The 14,070-nt window shown below is 36.9% G+C and overlaps 1 protein-coding gene across 1 annotated transcript; it reads left to right on the forward strand.

Moving 5' to 3' along the window:
* The first annotated feature begins 424 nt into the window (after positions 1–424).
* LOC107740669 (interleukin-3 receptor class 2 subunit beta-like) lies at positions 425–11,175 on the forward strand. The gene is made up of 14 exons (XM_016553174.1): positions 425–647; positions 2,240–2,408; positions 2,905–3,025; positions 3,115–3,284; positions 3,377–3,528; positions 6,011–6,158; positions 6,252–6,372; positions 6,468–6,619; positions 6,713–6,840; positions 6,937–7,111; positions 8,602–8,701; positions 8,908–8,977; positions 9,245–9,339; positions 9,861–11,175. The coding sequence occupies exons 2-14, from the start codon at positions 2,306–2,308 to the stop codon at positions 10,288–10,290; spliced, it is 1,965 nt and encodes a 654-aa protein (XP_016408660.1). The 5' UTR covers positions 425–647; positions 2,240–2,305; the 3' UTR covers positions 10,291–11,175.
* The last annotated feature ends 2,895 nt before the right edge of the window (positions 11,176–14,070 follow it).

Consider the following 14,070-nt stretch of genomic DNA (forward strand, 5'->3'; position numbering starts at 1 on the left):
ATATTTCCAGAAAACGAGTTACCTTCAAGCAAATTTACCATGTTGCATTTATTTATTTTGCAATGCAGTGCAGTGCATGCGCAAGTCAAGACCACCAAGATTCATCATAGAGAAAACACAGTTGCCCTTTTCAGTGTTCATTCACCTACATGCACGTGTGTACTTCACCGCAGCTAAATATAGCACACCTACCGTACGCCACGCAACCTCTAAATGAAAGTCTAAACTTAAAATCAACATAAAACAACATAACTAACTTTTACAAACTAAACACAGTTTAAAGTCAATTTCCGAAAGGACGTGTTCTGTGTGACCACATCTCTTTCCCCCAACGCCCCTCGCCCTCTTTTAAGCTTAGGGAAATCCCTTTCTTTACAGTTTCCTGGCAGTTGCGAGAAACGTAGTGCGACATACAGTACTACGTCTGTTTTTACGCTACAAAGCTCCATTAGTGGGTTACGGGTAGATGGTCAGGTTCACCCCAAACGAGTAGTTTTATATACCGGTACAAGACGTGCTGTATGAAGATCTACAGCGGGTTTTAAGATGTTCACCTGTTCCTGGAAGTGCTCCATTCATTAAAAGATGGATTTTGAATTCTTCATTGAAAGATGGATTTGGAGGTCACCATGCTTTTGTCACAAACAGTAAGCAATTATAATATATGCAATGTTTCTTTCATTTTTAGATGCTTTGTGACATTTTAAAATAACTAACACTTTTAAAGTGAAGTGTGTAATGTTACATCACTTCTTACGCAACCAATGATATGAGGTTGAGGCGAAACAATCTGTTTGTCAGGCGAAACAATCTGTTTGTCAGACCAATGGTAGACGGAAGGAGTCATTAATTTTTACATTTTGTTTGGTGGCACAAAAATTACTTCACCTTTAAAGTTTTCATCATGCCAAGCAGTGTTAATTTTTTTCACCGAGGACAACTAGACGATACCGATAACGAACTAAAACTATTTTTTAATGACAAAAACTATGACGTAAATCTATTGACATTTTCATCAACGAATAAAAACGAGACGAAAATAATAGGGAGGGACGATTTGGGAAGAGATTCATTCAGAACTAATAGACGGAAGGAGTCATTAATTTTTACATTTTGTTTGGTGGCACAAAAATTACTTCACCTTTAAAGTTTTCATCATGCCAAGCAGTGTTAATTTTTTTCACCGAGGACAACTAGACGATACCGATAACGAACTAAAACTATTTTTTAATGACAAAAATGTTCAGTTTTAAAGGGACAGCAGCCTAATTTAGTTGCTATTGTCACTCGGACAAAATGACATTGATGTTAAAGGCAGAGTAAGTGATTTCTGGTAGCCAATGTTGATATTTGAAATCACCAATCTATGACTAAAACTAAATCAAAATTTGCTGTCAAAATTAACACTGATGCAAAGGCTTTCAGTGACAAAATGTTTTTTAATGAGGGGGAAAAATGTAGGCCTATGTGTTTTTGTTAGCATAAACGTGTGAGAGGAAAAAGGAAGTACGTTTTGTGCTTAAAACCAATGAGAATTCTCAGATGCATGTCTGTGGTGTGTTTTTAGACCTATGTGTTTGTGTTTGCTTTTATAACAGCATGATGTCTTGTGTCACATTTGTTCTTAAAGTAATAGTTCACCTAAAAATAAAACTCTGTGTCAGACTCTGTTCCATGTTTCGTGTGTGTCCTGCTCCCCATGTGCCTTCCCATGCCCTTTTTTGGTTTGTTTCCTGTTCCTCCCCTGATTAATTAAGTTGATTTCTTCCCAGGTGTTTCCCTTGATGTGTCATGGCTCCCAGGTGTGTCTCGTCATCCCCTCCTCCTGTGTGTGTGTATATAAAGTGTTCCCAGTCCCTAGTTCTCTGTCCGATGTTGAAGGTCTTCCTGTATACGTCTTCCTGAGTTCGTCTCCCTTGGTTCCTTCCTATGAATAAAGTCTTGTGTAAAGTATTCTCCAGCGTCTCCTCGTCCCTCGTGTGTGTGCACCCGTGACACTGACAACACACCCTCATGTGATGTTTCAATACTGTATCACTTTTTCCCTTCTGTGGAACACAAAATAAGCTATTTTGAAGAACAGTTCAGTGTTTTTGAAAAGTTAGTAAGGTTAACATTCTTCAGACGTTGCCCAAATGACATGAGGTCGAGTAAATGATTACAGAATTTTCATTTTTGGGTGAACTGTGCCTTTAAATCGAGTGGTTCTAACCGTCATAACTGGTTTCTAAATATTCAGATATCTTGAAAGTAACCAGAAAAATCACCTACTGTAAAAAGCCTCTGATCTCGGATCTCAGCTACAATGTTCTCCACATGGATTCTGCATATGGTTGGATTCGCTCTGCTGGTCAGGGGGGGCATCAGTGATGACAAATGTCCTCATCATGAAGTCAAGCCTGGGAAAGGTGAGAGAGAAAGATAACACTCTCAGATATTATTGCATTCAATTCTTTTTTTATACAACCTGTTTAGTTCAGGCCTGTGTCCACCAGATAGACCCTTATCAGTGTTTTCTCTAATCTTCTTGGGGCCTCCGTTCTGGCTCATACATATCAATTTTATTATCCCAGCCAAAATAAATCCTTATCTTAGACCGAACTAAACGTCAATAGATTTTCCTTTGCAGACACTTGTAATTCAGGACATGGCTTTGATTGGTCAGTATAAAGCAGCTCTGAAGATCTGATTTTAGAAGTTCACTTCTAACTAATCTTGAGAGCTTTGCAGAATCTAATAATAATAATGAAAAAAAATCCCTTTAAGTTGACCTTATCCCCCAGAGCTTTGCCAGTCTAGTAAGTCACTGGAAGTTCCTGCCTGTGGCCACACATCTGGGGGGAAAAATAGACTTAAAAGACCGCTTTGAAGAAAAAAATACTGACCTTTGAACTCTTGTTTCAGAATCTGCAGTGCTGGATTCCTTGCAGTGCCACAATGACTACATGAGCTATGCACAGTGCACATGGGAGGTCGATCCACAAGAAAACACGCATGAATTGTACTACTGGGACGCACGTATAGAGTAGGTGAAAAAAGAAACAAACAAACACACAATGAAAGAAATTCTACAATGGGGAAAATAACTTTTTTCCTCCCTCTCCCTCTCTGTAGCGAAGATACACTTTGCGTCTCGAATGCATCTGGTGTGCTTTTATCCAATGGGAAGATCTCTCACGTGTGCCGCTATAACTCTGAGAGGTTTAACTTACATACAAGTCACATTCTATACTTCAAAGTGCCCTGTGTGCACAGAGCCACAACTCTCAGAGTTGCTCAGCATGGTGAGTGTGTGCATTTACCTTCTAAAGCATCTCTGGCATGGAAAAGTCTTTCACCGTTCTGTGTGTGTGTGTGTGTGTGTGTGTGATTTCAGGAAAAGTTAAGGCCCCAATTGATTTGACAGAGAGGGTGGCTGATGGCGGAGGTCATCTGCTGTCCTGGAGAAGCCCATATCCTGTATCCTCAAATATCACAGGAACTCTTGTGTACCAGCTTCAGTATCGCAGATACATGCATGACTGGACTGTGAGTACACTGTCAGAAAAAAAAATAATAATAATAATCGTGCTTCATCTACCCCAAATGCATATTAGTAATTTGATATATTCTTAAACTATGCACCCTTAGGTTTAGATATTTTAACAACCTTTAATTCAATTGAATGTTTTACTAAAGTTGTGCTGATTAATATATAAAATATATATTTTATAAATATTATTAATATTTAAAAAGTAAAACTATACATACACACACACCCACACAAGCACAATTCATCAAAGAATCCTGAAAAATGTATCATGATTTCCATATAAATATTCCACCAAATCAGCATATTAGAATGATTTCAGTCATTTATTCAATCAAAAAAGAAGAAAAAAAAAAACATTAAAAATCTTGCCGACTCTAAACAAACTCTTGAACGACAGTGTATCCTATTGTATATATTTATATTTTTAATGAAACGATTGTTTTAAATGAGTAAAATGCCAGTATAGACTCCAAGACTCCTGAATGGCATTAAAGTTCTGACACACTCAAATATTATCTGATAGGATATCTTGTGGATATCCTGTCTAGAACAATGTCTGTGCTGAAGCAGCTCTCTGTAATATCAAACACCACAATCTGCCATTGTAATGACACATCATCACAACCTCAGACTTCACGCGATTCCCACCTAAGATAAAGCCTCCACATGAAAGAGTGATGCTAGCGTTCTGAAACTGGAGACAGATCCACTGTCAAGATTTTGATATTTACATAGGTAAATGCTGAGAGTGTTATGTATTTATATAGGTGACAGGTTGGCACTTGGCAGAGCATCGTTTGTTTACCGATTATGCTCCGTGTGTTACTGATATCCATCTTATTATTTTGTAACGTGGAAGTTATTTTCTGATACTTAGGATTCATTATGATACTAAATTACGGTAATAAATTACACGAATAGGAAAACAATTACTAGTTTGCAGTGTCAAGGAGAATAAGACTGTTTCTGTAAACTGAAATATCGATGACACCGGAAGCGTCGCACATATTCAAGACAAGTGTCTACCTTCTTGTAATATTTATGCACACAAATCATCTTCCGGTGTGATGAATTGACTAAAATTAACATTGATAGCATGTCTGCGAATGTGAAATTGTAAACAAGGTATTAATATTGAGTAGTAACTTACACTTTTGAGGAAATATTGACAATATTAATGAATCGACCACACTTGCAACACACAGCAGCATTTACTTCCTGAGTGAATCAGTGTTTGAACGAATCAGTTGAGTGAATGATTCAATGACTCGCTCACATAGACAGTCAACAGATTTTTTGTTTGTGAATGAATCAGTTTTAAATGAATGATGACTCATAAACAAGGGCTGCATCCGAAATCGCATACTTCCTTACTATACAGTACGCGAAAAACTTTTCGTAAAAAGTGTGTCTGAATTCACAGTATTCATAAAAGAATAAGTACCCAGATAAAGAAAAAAGAAAAAAAAGAATGTTTGCAACTGTTTTTTTTATCACTTAATAAGAAGCATCACAATTAAATTGTGTCGTTCATAGGGTCTATTGAACAGAAACAGAAAAGTTTATTTTAAAGTGCAAAGTAACACCGTATGCGAAAATAAACACAGAATGTGTCAGTAAAGCTCTGTGAAAACTTGCATTTTTACATTATGTTGTAAGTGTTTCCCATCGGATAATCAATAGTTCTACACAGGCTTGCAGTCTTCACACCCACTTGAACACTTGGGCCAAATATAGGAAATACGTCATGTAAGTAGACAAGTGGTCAAGTGGTCAAGTGCAAAGATCGAAACTGTGGGTGTTGGGACAGGTCAGACTGCATTCCATTTAGTTTTTTTAAGGCCCTTCCCTAGCTAGCTTTCCTCCGACTCGGATGTATATCAGTGCTTATGTTGCATGGGTGCCATGCAACCTTTTCAATGGGCCAGAGTGGAACATCCTGAGCCCTTGATTACTTGGAATCAGCTATGGAGTTGATTTATTTAATTTTTTTTTTTTTTGATTGAGCATTTTATATGTATGTAGGCATACTGGGGCTGTTTTAAATGAAAAAAAAATTGTGTATTATAGAGCTGTTTGAGGTGGGAGTAAATCCAATGCGATCTGCGGTGACATCAAAATTGTGTTGCATAGTGCTATATGGAGCTGTCTGAAGTGTACATATGAAGTAGACTCGCTCCCTCGGTCGAATCTGTCCATATAAACTTCACTCCTTAACCAAGTGGAACACACTTTAAAATGGCAGTGGGGATTCCCCTAAGGGGAAGTGCATAGGGAAGTTTTCGAGTGTGTGTCTAAAAGCAAAGTAGAATGCAGCCCGGATTATATTCATACTACATACATTCCTAGAGCATATATTTCTTAACAGTCGCTACGTAATTACTTAGTCAAGAGAAGTACTCAGAGAGTACACAATTTCGGCCACACGTCTTTTGTTTGTGAACGAATCTGTTTTCTCATTCTCTTTTACTGGAACAGATTGTGGATAACACCAGTGCTTCTGAGTATATGATTGACAAGGAGTCACTGTTGTCTGGTTACCTTTATCAAGCCAGAGTGAGGGCGCGAGGTCCAGAGGGACTCTGGAGTGACTGGAGCCCCCTGGTGTCCTGGAAGACTCACAATGGTATTAATGTTCCTTATATTTTGCTAATAGTCTAAAACAGAAAAGCATTTCCTTTTTACACTGCAAATACCTGAAGTTCATGACCTCTCGCAGATGGAGTCTTTAACCTGCAGTGCGTGATAGCGGGAGAAACAACTGTGACGTGTACCTGGCAAATGAAGACAGAACATTATCAGTTTATGTCTTATCATCTCTGGTGCAGTAATAGTGATAAGTGAGTTCTCCATCCATCACAAACTCACGTGACTAACAACTGATCTAAAGCGTGATGTCACATCCTGTACACTGACAACTCTTTCTCTCCCTCAGTCTCTCCGTTTGTTGTGAAGATCCTCAGCTGAAGTCGAGAGACGTTGAGCTTTCTGAGTTCATGTGTTCGGTAAAAACCCCTGACCCTTACCTGTTAACAGTGGAGTTGAGACAAGTGTACTACGCTAGGACGTTCCCTACTTCAAAACACAGTGAGTTTTTTTTTAAATGTTATTTTTAGCAGAGTCTTGCATGCCATCTGGAGTTTAGGAGGAGCACTAATGTTCATTCTTCTTCTCTTCAAGTTAAACTTTCACAACCTGACCAGATCCATGTGAAGGAAGGCGATGGCGTTTTCATACTGAACTGGTCTAAACCAGTTGTTTCCACAGATATTCAGTTCTCCATCCAGCTAAAAATCTCGACCAACAAGGTGAGTTAGTTATCTTTCAGCATCTGTGTTGCATTTACTAAATGATTCATTGTAGCTGTGACTGATCACATGCATGATTTCACTTTCTCTTTGTAGACCTCAGAAATTTGTACACTTTCTGAAGGGGAGAGCAATTTTGACCTTTACTTTAAGAATCTATATCCTTCAACTGAATACCAGGCCCAGATCAGATTACTACCTAAACCTGACGATACTTATGTCATTGAGCCATCAGAATGGTCGCAACCAGCAGTGTTCAAAATTAAGCCAGGTAACGCCTTGATTTCAGATGTGTGCTTCTGATCATATCCTATTAAAATGGTGTTTTAAATAATTCATTGCTCATTTTGTCCTTGTAATTTAAAGTAGAAATTAATTACTAAATCGTTACTTAATTCAGTTAAAGAAAAGAAAAGAAAATGATTAATTTTAGGGATGCACCGATACTGGTCTCCTGTACGCATACTCGTACTCCTTAAAATGCCCCGATACCACACAGCATGTGATAAGCGCCATATTCAAACAAAGAAACACCGACAACAGAACAACAGACAGCAGAAAGGAGTTAAGGATATCTACTACGAAGTATATGTATGCAATGAATATAATGTATTTTTTATATTTTTTTACTAGTGGGTACAGGACACTATAGTCCATTTATGTAAGTGAGGATAGCAAAATAAAGTAAACTGTGACAAATCATACCCAAAAATAAAAGTATCGGTATCGGGCGAGTACTGGAAAAAGTGGTATCGGTGCATCCATAATTAATTTTGATATATAAGTTGGATTTGGGTAGATTGGGCTAATTTTTTACATAAATCAGATACTGTTTTACTTTAATCAGATACTGTTAAAAAATTGGCGTGTACATGAAAATTCACCCATGTTTGTCTGGTGACATTTTATAATAAGATTCCATTAGTTAACATCTGTTAATGCATTAACTAACATTAATGAGCAATAAATTTGAGTTACACTTTATTTTAAGGTGTCGTTGTTACAGTGTAATTATACATTTAAGTACTGAGTAATATTAATTAACTACATGTACAGTACTTACTGTATGATTAGGTTTGGGATTAGGGTTTGGCTTGCTTGGGGTTACTTGCATGTAATTATGCATAATTTCTTGTTATTATAATAGTAAGTACATGTAACGTAACAAGAACACCTTAAAATAAAGTGTTACCAATTTGTTACATTTTTGTTAATGTTAGTTAATAAAAATACAATTATTTATTGTTATTTCATGTTAGCTCAAGGCCATTAAATAATATTAACAGATCCACTTTTGATTTTAATAATGTATTATTAACGTTTTTTAGCAAATTAACATTAACTTATATTAATAGATTTATTAGAAGTATTTTTCATTGTTAGTTCATGGTAAATGCAGTTAACTAATGTTAACAAATGGAATATTGTAAAGTAATAATTCATTCATTCATTCATACACGATACTTACCGAGTGTGCTAACAGTATTTCAGAACTAAATATAAAATGCTATAAATATAAAATTTAAAAAAATGTCCTACTGTGTCCTGTGATTGCATGCCCTTCTGTCTTTTTTGCATTAAAGTAATCAACTTCATGTGTATATAATTCATCACAAGCTTCTTTTAAAATAGCAAATCTGGATCTGGAAATATCTTTGTGAAATTATTTATGCTTAGGGCAAAAGTAGTTGATACCCACAGGACAGAACTCGATACCTGATGCATAAGAAAAACTATTTGTGTGTGTGTGTGTGTTTGTAGTTTCATCGTCCATCAGCCCTGTAATCTACATTTTGACTGCTGTGTTTGTGGGCGTGCTTTTTTCCGTCACCTTGTACAACGGGCTACCAGTCTTACACAGGTGAAACCCACTATATATTTACATTCATGCATTTATGCATCCATCCAAAATGGCATACACTGAAATCAAAATATACATTTAATCAATTTATACATTCTCTTGAAATCAATCTCATCTCATTACACTGGTATTGGTACAGGAACATTCGCTCATGTTTAGCGTTTTTTGTTTGTGTTTGTTTATTCATGTGTGTAATTCTATAATAGAAGGATCAAGATTTGGAAAGGATCGATTCCATCACCCATAAAGAGCAAAGTGCTGGAGGGGATGGTAACGGTGAGTCTTTACTAACTGATCTCAGAACAGTAAATGTTTAAGGTGAATCTGCAGCTTGATGTACAATATTGATATAGTGTTTTCAGTTTGTTTTTATTTCAATACCTTTGTCAAAAGGCATTCCATTTCACTGTTTCTGGTACACAAAAGCTAAAATGATGGCAAATATGCCTTTTTGGTCTAAGTACAGTCTAAGTATTATAACTAAACTAAACTAAACTATATGTATTACATAATTGTTTTTTCTATCTTTCTCTCTTTCAGAAGACTCCCGGTGGATGGCCAAATCTCCAGAGTGAGAAAGAGACAACCTCCATCTGTGTACTACTCTCTGCAGACAATGTCAGTCTCTGCAAAAGCAGGTAAGCAGCTCTGAATCAAATTACAACATTTTGCAATAAAAATATGAATTGTCTTCATAAATATCAATATTTCAGATTAGCTTTTATTTTTATATTTTCGATTTTCGTTTTAGTTTAAGTTTTAGACATCTTTGTGTGATTTATGTGGTTTGAATTTTTATTCTAATTATTTACGTTTAACTATTTTATTTCAGCTTTAGTTTTAGTCATTTCAGTACTTCGACTTAATGTGTAAAATATTGTTATATTTTATTTCATTATTCTTATTTAGATTTTATTTATATTTCAGCACTATTACTGAAGAACATTGTTAGTTTTAGTTTTGCTTTTAGTTTAAGTTTTAGTTAATAACAGCAACACTTCTCTAAAAAGGAAATGAAACCTGTCACCTAATGCCTCTTTTCTTTTCAAACCCTCAAACTTATTGTGTCACATTATGGAAGTGGGTTCAGTTTCATGCGTGTGTATCTTAAATCTCCATGTCTGACAATATTTTTCTTTTACACTTAACTTTGTTACAGTGTCTCTTGGGAGCTGCTCTTGTCACACAGTGAAGATGCTGTTAAAATGACAAGGTCAGGTGGATCAAACCACTTGCACGCCTATGTGGGGGAAGGCATGTGCAAAGACAAATCAGGCATGAAGTTCAGTGGGCCTTATATTCTGTGCTGCGAGGAATCCTGCACCCAGGACAAATTACCTGACGGCTCTATGGACAGACATCACACATGCGTGTCGGGAAAGTCTGAGAGTTTTGCTCCAGAAAATGGAGGCTACGTTGTAACTCCTCCCACCGCCATGCCAGCAACTCAAAACACCGACCCCGTCGACAGCTCGACCGATAACCCTTCAGATGAACCCCCTGCATATACCCCCAGCCCAGATCAGGGTTGTATGGTCCTCCCTCATCCATCCGGCTACTTCACGATGCCAAGTGTCGTCACAGGCTAGTCAGAGCCAAGAGGATACGTGATGATCACACATTCTGGAAAATAACGATCAAAGACTCAATGACTGATAGATTAGTTTAAAAAAATAAAGGGCCTACAGAGAAGGAGCCAGAGATGGATGTCCAGGGCTAAGCACAATGAATGGAGCACAGTCAATGTAGTTCAAATCTTTTGCTTTACATAAACTGTCACTTTATAAGCAATGTCTAGCGACGGATGAATGTTTCGCATGCTCTTAATAGAAGGGGGTGAAAGACACAGGAGCTTCAGTAGGACTTGAGTTGAAGCTGTTGTGCTGTGACAGTCTCACCAACAGATGGCAGTGTTGCTATAAATGAATGTAAGAATTTTTCTTCTTTCCTCAGTGCAAACCGTGGAAAGCAAACAACGCATTAGGTCGAAAATGAATGTTTTTCAACAGTGCCTCACATACTTACTGCATTGAATGTCCTTTCTTCTTCACAGTTTTTGCACTTAATTCAGCTTGACAGACATTGGCAGCCTCATTCACTAACTGTGTACGCAGGTATTTGTGCGCGAAATCTGCTTAGGAACGTTTTCACGCAGAAATCACATTCCATCAGTGAGTTTCAAAAACCGACTGAATCCACAAACACGCAAAACAAATAAATAATGTGATAATAAATGACATATGTTGAGTAATTTGTTAAGGCAATTTTAAACTGTATTAGAAAATGACTACAAAAACGAGTCTACACAAGTTTGAAATATTTTTGGAATGAACAAATTAAATTAAACTTGCTTTACTCAGAGGTCGTGCGTACTATAGGCTCATATAAAAATTGTTTGCTGTGTTTAAACTGGTTTTGAGAATGGTATTGTTTGATTCACACTAATATCATACTGCGCATGCTCTCAGTCTCAAGTGAGAGTCCACAAGAATATGGTTGAATTTGGTTGAACGACAACAAATTGACTTTTTAATGAATAGGGCGCGTTTTTGTATACAAGTAGTGCTGTTTTGGATTTTTTACATTGCGAATGCTGTTGTGTCATCTAAAACATTAAAGGAGACATATTATGCCCCTTTTTAAAATATTTAATATAAGTCTCTGTTGTCCCCAGAATGTGTCTGTGAAGTTTCAGCTCAAAATACTCCACAGATCATTTATTATATTTATATACAGATTACGTCTCTGAGGCTGGGACTGTAAATAGTGTTCTGTGCTCATCTGTGCAGCCAAAGACAGAACAGGTAGCATGTTTTGCTCAAACTTTCGCCATGGCATTAGAACAAGTACACCGTTGTCGCTTGCGAAAACACAATAATGGTGCCATGGGTGTAAACTTACAGATTAAGGGACGGTAATATTATAATGAGATCCCTTTGCCACGTCACCAAGGGAGCAAAATAAGGCGCTCTCGTTTTCTCAGATGCTTGCAGAAAAAGGCTTCCCAAAACAAAGTTACTGGGTTAATCTTTTTCACGTTTCCTTGGTTGGAAGATGCACCGGGGACCTGATTATAGCACTTAAAACATGGAAAAGTCAGATTTTCATGATATGTCACCTTTAAAACTATTTATGTGCTGAGGCAAAAAAAAGTTTCAGGTTGGTCATGATTACTTGGTTACTTACAGCTGTCTCTGGTTTAGGAGAATGTATTAAAAGAGTTTATTTTTATGCTGGTGTGATTGCAAACTACTCAAGCACATGGTAATAAAGATTTAGCTGAAGCTAAGAGTGCCTCCTTGTACTCTTTTTCCACACACACGTAATTTTAGTGTCTGTTTATGTGTGTTTATCTCCGTCTCTCTCAGTGTTTCACATGTGCGTTTTTTGGCATGCTGGAGTTTATGGAGTATGTCTGTATCATCGGTTTCACACAGAGCAGATGTGATTTATCGCAGACTAATCTACTCCACTCTGCACCTCATCATGTTGGCCTTGTGTGTGTGAGACAGTGTGTGTGAATATGTTTCAATTATACCAACATGAGTCACTAAAGAGTTTCTAACAGTTAATTTTATATTTCCTCCTCACTAATACAGCCTTGACCGTGACGATAGGACACACAGTTATTGCTTTTCCACAAACATTCCTATTCAATTCTGAGCGTGCTCCTGAAAGCAGATACATTCCACAAAAAGACTTTAAGATCCATTGTTCAAGAACGAATGAGAAGAGCAAAAGAGATTGATACAGAGTCATGAAGGTAGAGGTGGAGTTCTCGGTGGACAACATGTCCCCTGTGCTTCATTGTAAATAAACAGGAAAGCCTTCAAGGTGTTTGGAAACTATGGCCATACGAGACCATTATGCAATCGTGAGGTCTCCATAGGAGTACTGCAATAATAGAGCTTCAAATACCTTCAGTGGTTTATAAAAGCTACCTGAAATACAAAACAATCATTTTTTTTAGGCCTGGAGGATGTTAAAAGTAAAACGAGAAACCACAGTCAATATTATTCTTTGCAAATACTATTTGTCATGTTTTTAAATAATAATAAAATCCTCAAAAGTGTGAAATAACAGAGATAGAAGCATGGGAATTCATTATGAAAACAAAAATTACTAAATTATCCTAAGTACTTATCCAATTAAATGTGTTCATTCATTAAATTCAAAATGTCTTAAGTCAATACATTCTGGTCAGATCATACAAATATTATATATTTATACAAATATTAAATTTTCAACAAGATTTCTTATTATAGGCATTCTTGTATTACACTTACCATAAAGCAGGGAGACTACCTTGTAAATACAAAAAAGAGGTTTAATATGGTTTTACATAGACCTCAACATTTAACACACAAACTTTATCAATGATAAAGCATAAAATTAAATACAATAATCATATAACAGTAACCACATAATGTATTCATGCTGCAGTGCATTCTGGGATGCCACAACCCTTTAACAAAATTGTTTCACTTTTCCTAGAATGCGCTACTCGAATGTCCCGCTTACTACATAAAATATTATTGCCTCTCTCACAATTTTGACCCAAAAAATGCTGTTTTTCCTTTACAGTCCAACTCGTTAATTTTAAAACACATAAATTTAATCAAATCAGCGAATCAACTTTTATTCTGCTTTATAGTAGAAGCTAAAACTTGCAATTTCTTGATGTCTTTTTCCTCTTTTCAAAGCTATCATTACTTTGTTCTTTTGCAAAAGGGCCATAAAAGTTACGGTTTTCATTCATCACTACAAAAATGTACAAAACTATGACAACATGCACTGAGAACCAGGCACGTGCAGAGGGGGGTGCGATGGGTGCTTGAGCACCTGCCATTTTCCCTTTGATGCCCAAAGTGCCCTTTTGTCAAGGCAATTTTTATATATTTTTTTGTAATTAAAGGCCATTTTGTGAAGGCCTGCCCAATCTAACTATTAGTAAAATGAATGAATAATAATTTAGTTGTAAATAAAATTATCCACATGATGATGACCTTTCACCTGACGCTCTCAACAGGGACTATCCCTCACCTTCAGACACCTTTAATGTAGCGCACTACCCGGGCTGCGTCCCACTCCAGTTTTAGTCACGCACTCATGAACTTCCCTAAGCACTTCCCCTCGGGGGAATCCCCGCTGCCATTTTGAAGTGTGTTCCACTTCATGAAGTGGATGAGGGAAGTTTATATGGACAGAACCTCGACCCCTCGATTTTGACCGAGGGAGCGAGTCTGCTTCATATGCACACTTCAGGCCGCTCCATAGACCACAATGCAACACGATTGTGACGTCATCGCAGATCGCGTTTAATTTATCCCCACCTCAACCAACTCTATAATATATAAATAATTTTTTAA

The sequence above is a fragment of the Sinocyclocheilus rhinocerous genome, unplaced genomic scaffold (genome assembly GCF_001515625.1).
Source record: "Sinocyclocheilus rhinocerous isolate Xijiao unplaced genomic scaffold, SAMN03320098_v1.1 scaffold705, whole genome shotgun sequence".
In the NCBI taxonomy this organism is placed as follows: Eukaryota; Metazoa; Chordata; class Actinopteri; order Cypriniformes; family Cyprinidae; genus Sinocyclocheilus; species Sinocyclocheilus rhinocerous.

Coding starts and splice junctions, on each gene's coding strand:
- LOC107740669 (XM_016553174.1), top strand. CDS start 2,306: ATGTTCTCCACATGGATTCTGCATATGGTTGGATTCGCTCTGCTGGTC. Junction 2,409..2,904: donor TGAAGTCAAGCCTGGGAAAG/GTGAGAGAGAAA, acceptor CTCTTGTTTCAG/AATCTGCAGTGCTGGATTCC. Junction 6,373..6,467: donor TGGTGCAGTAATAGTGATAA/GTGAGTTCTCCA, acceptor TCTCTCCCTCAG/TCTCTCCGTTTGTTGTGAAG.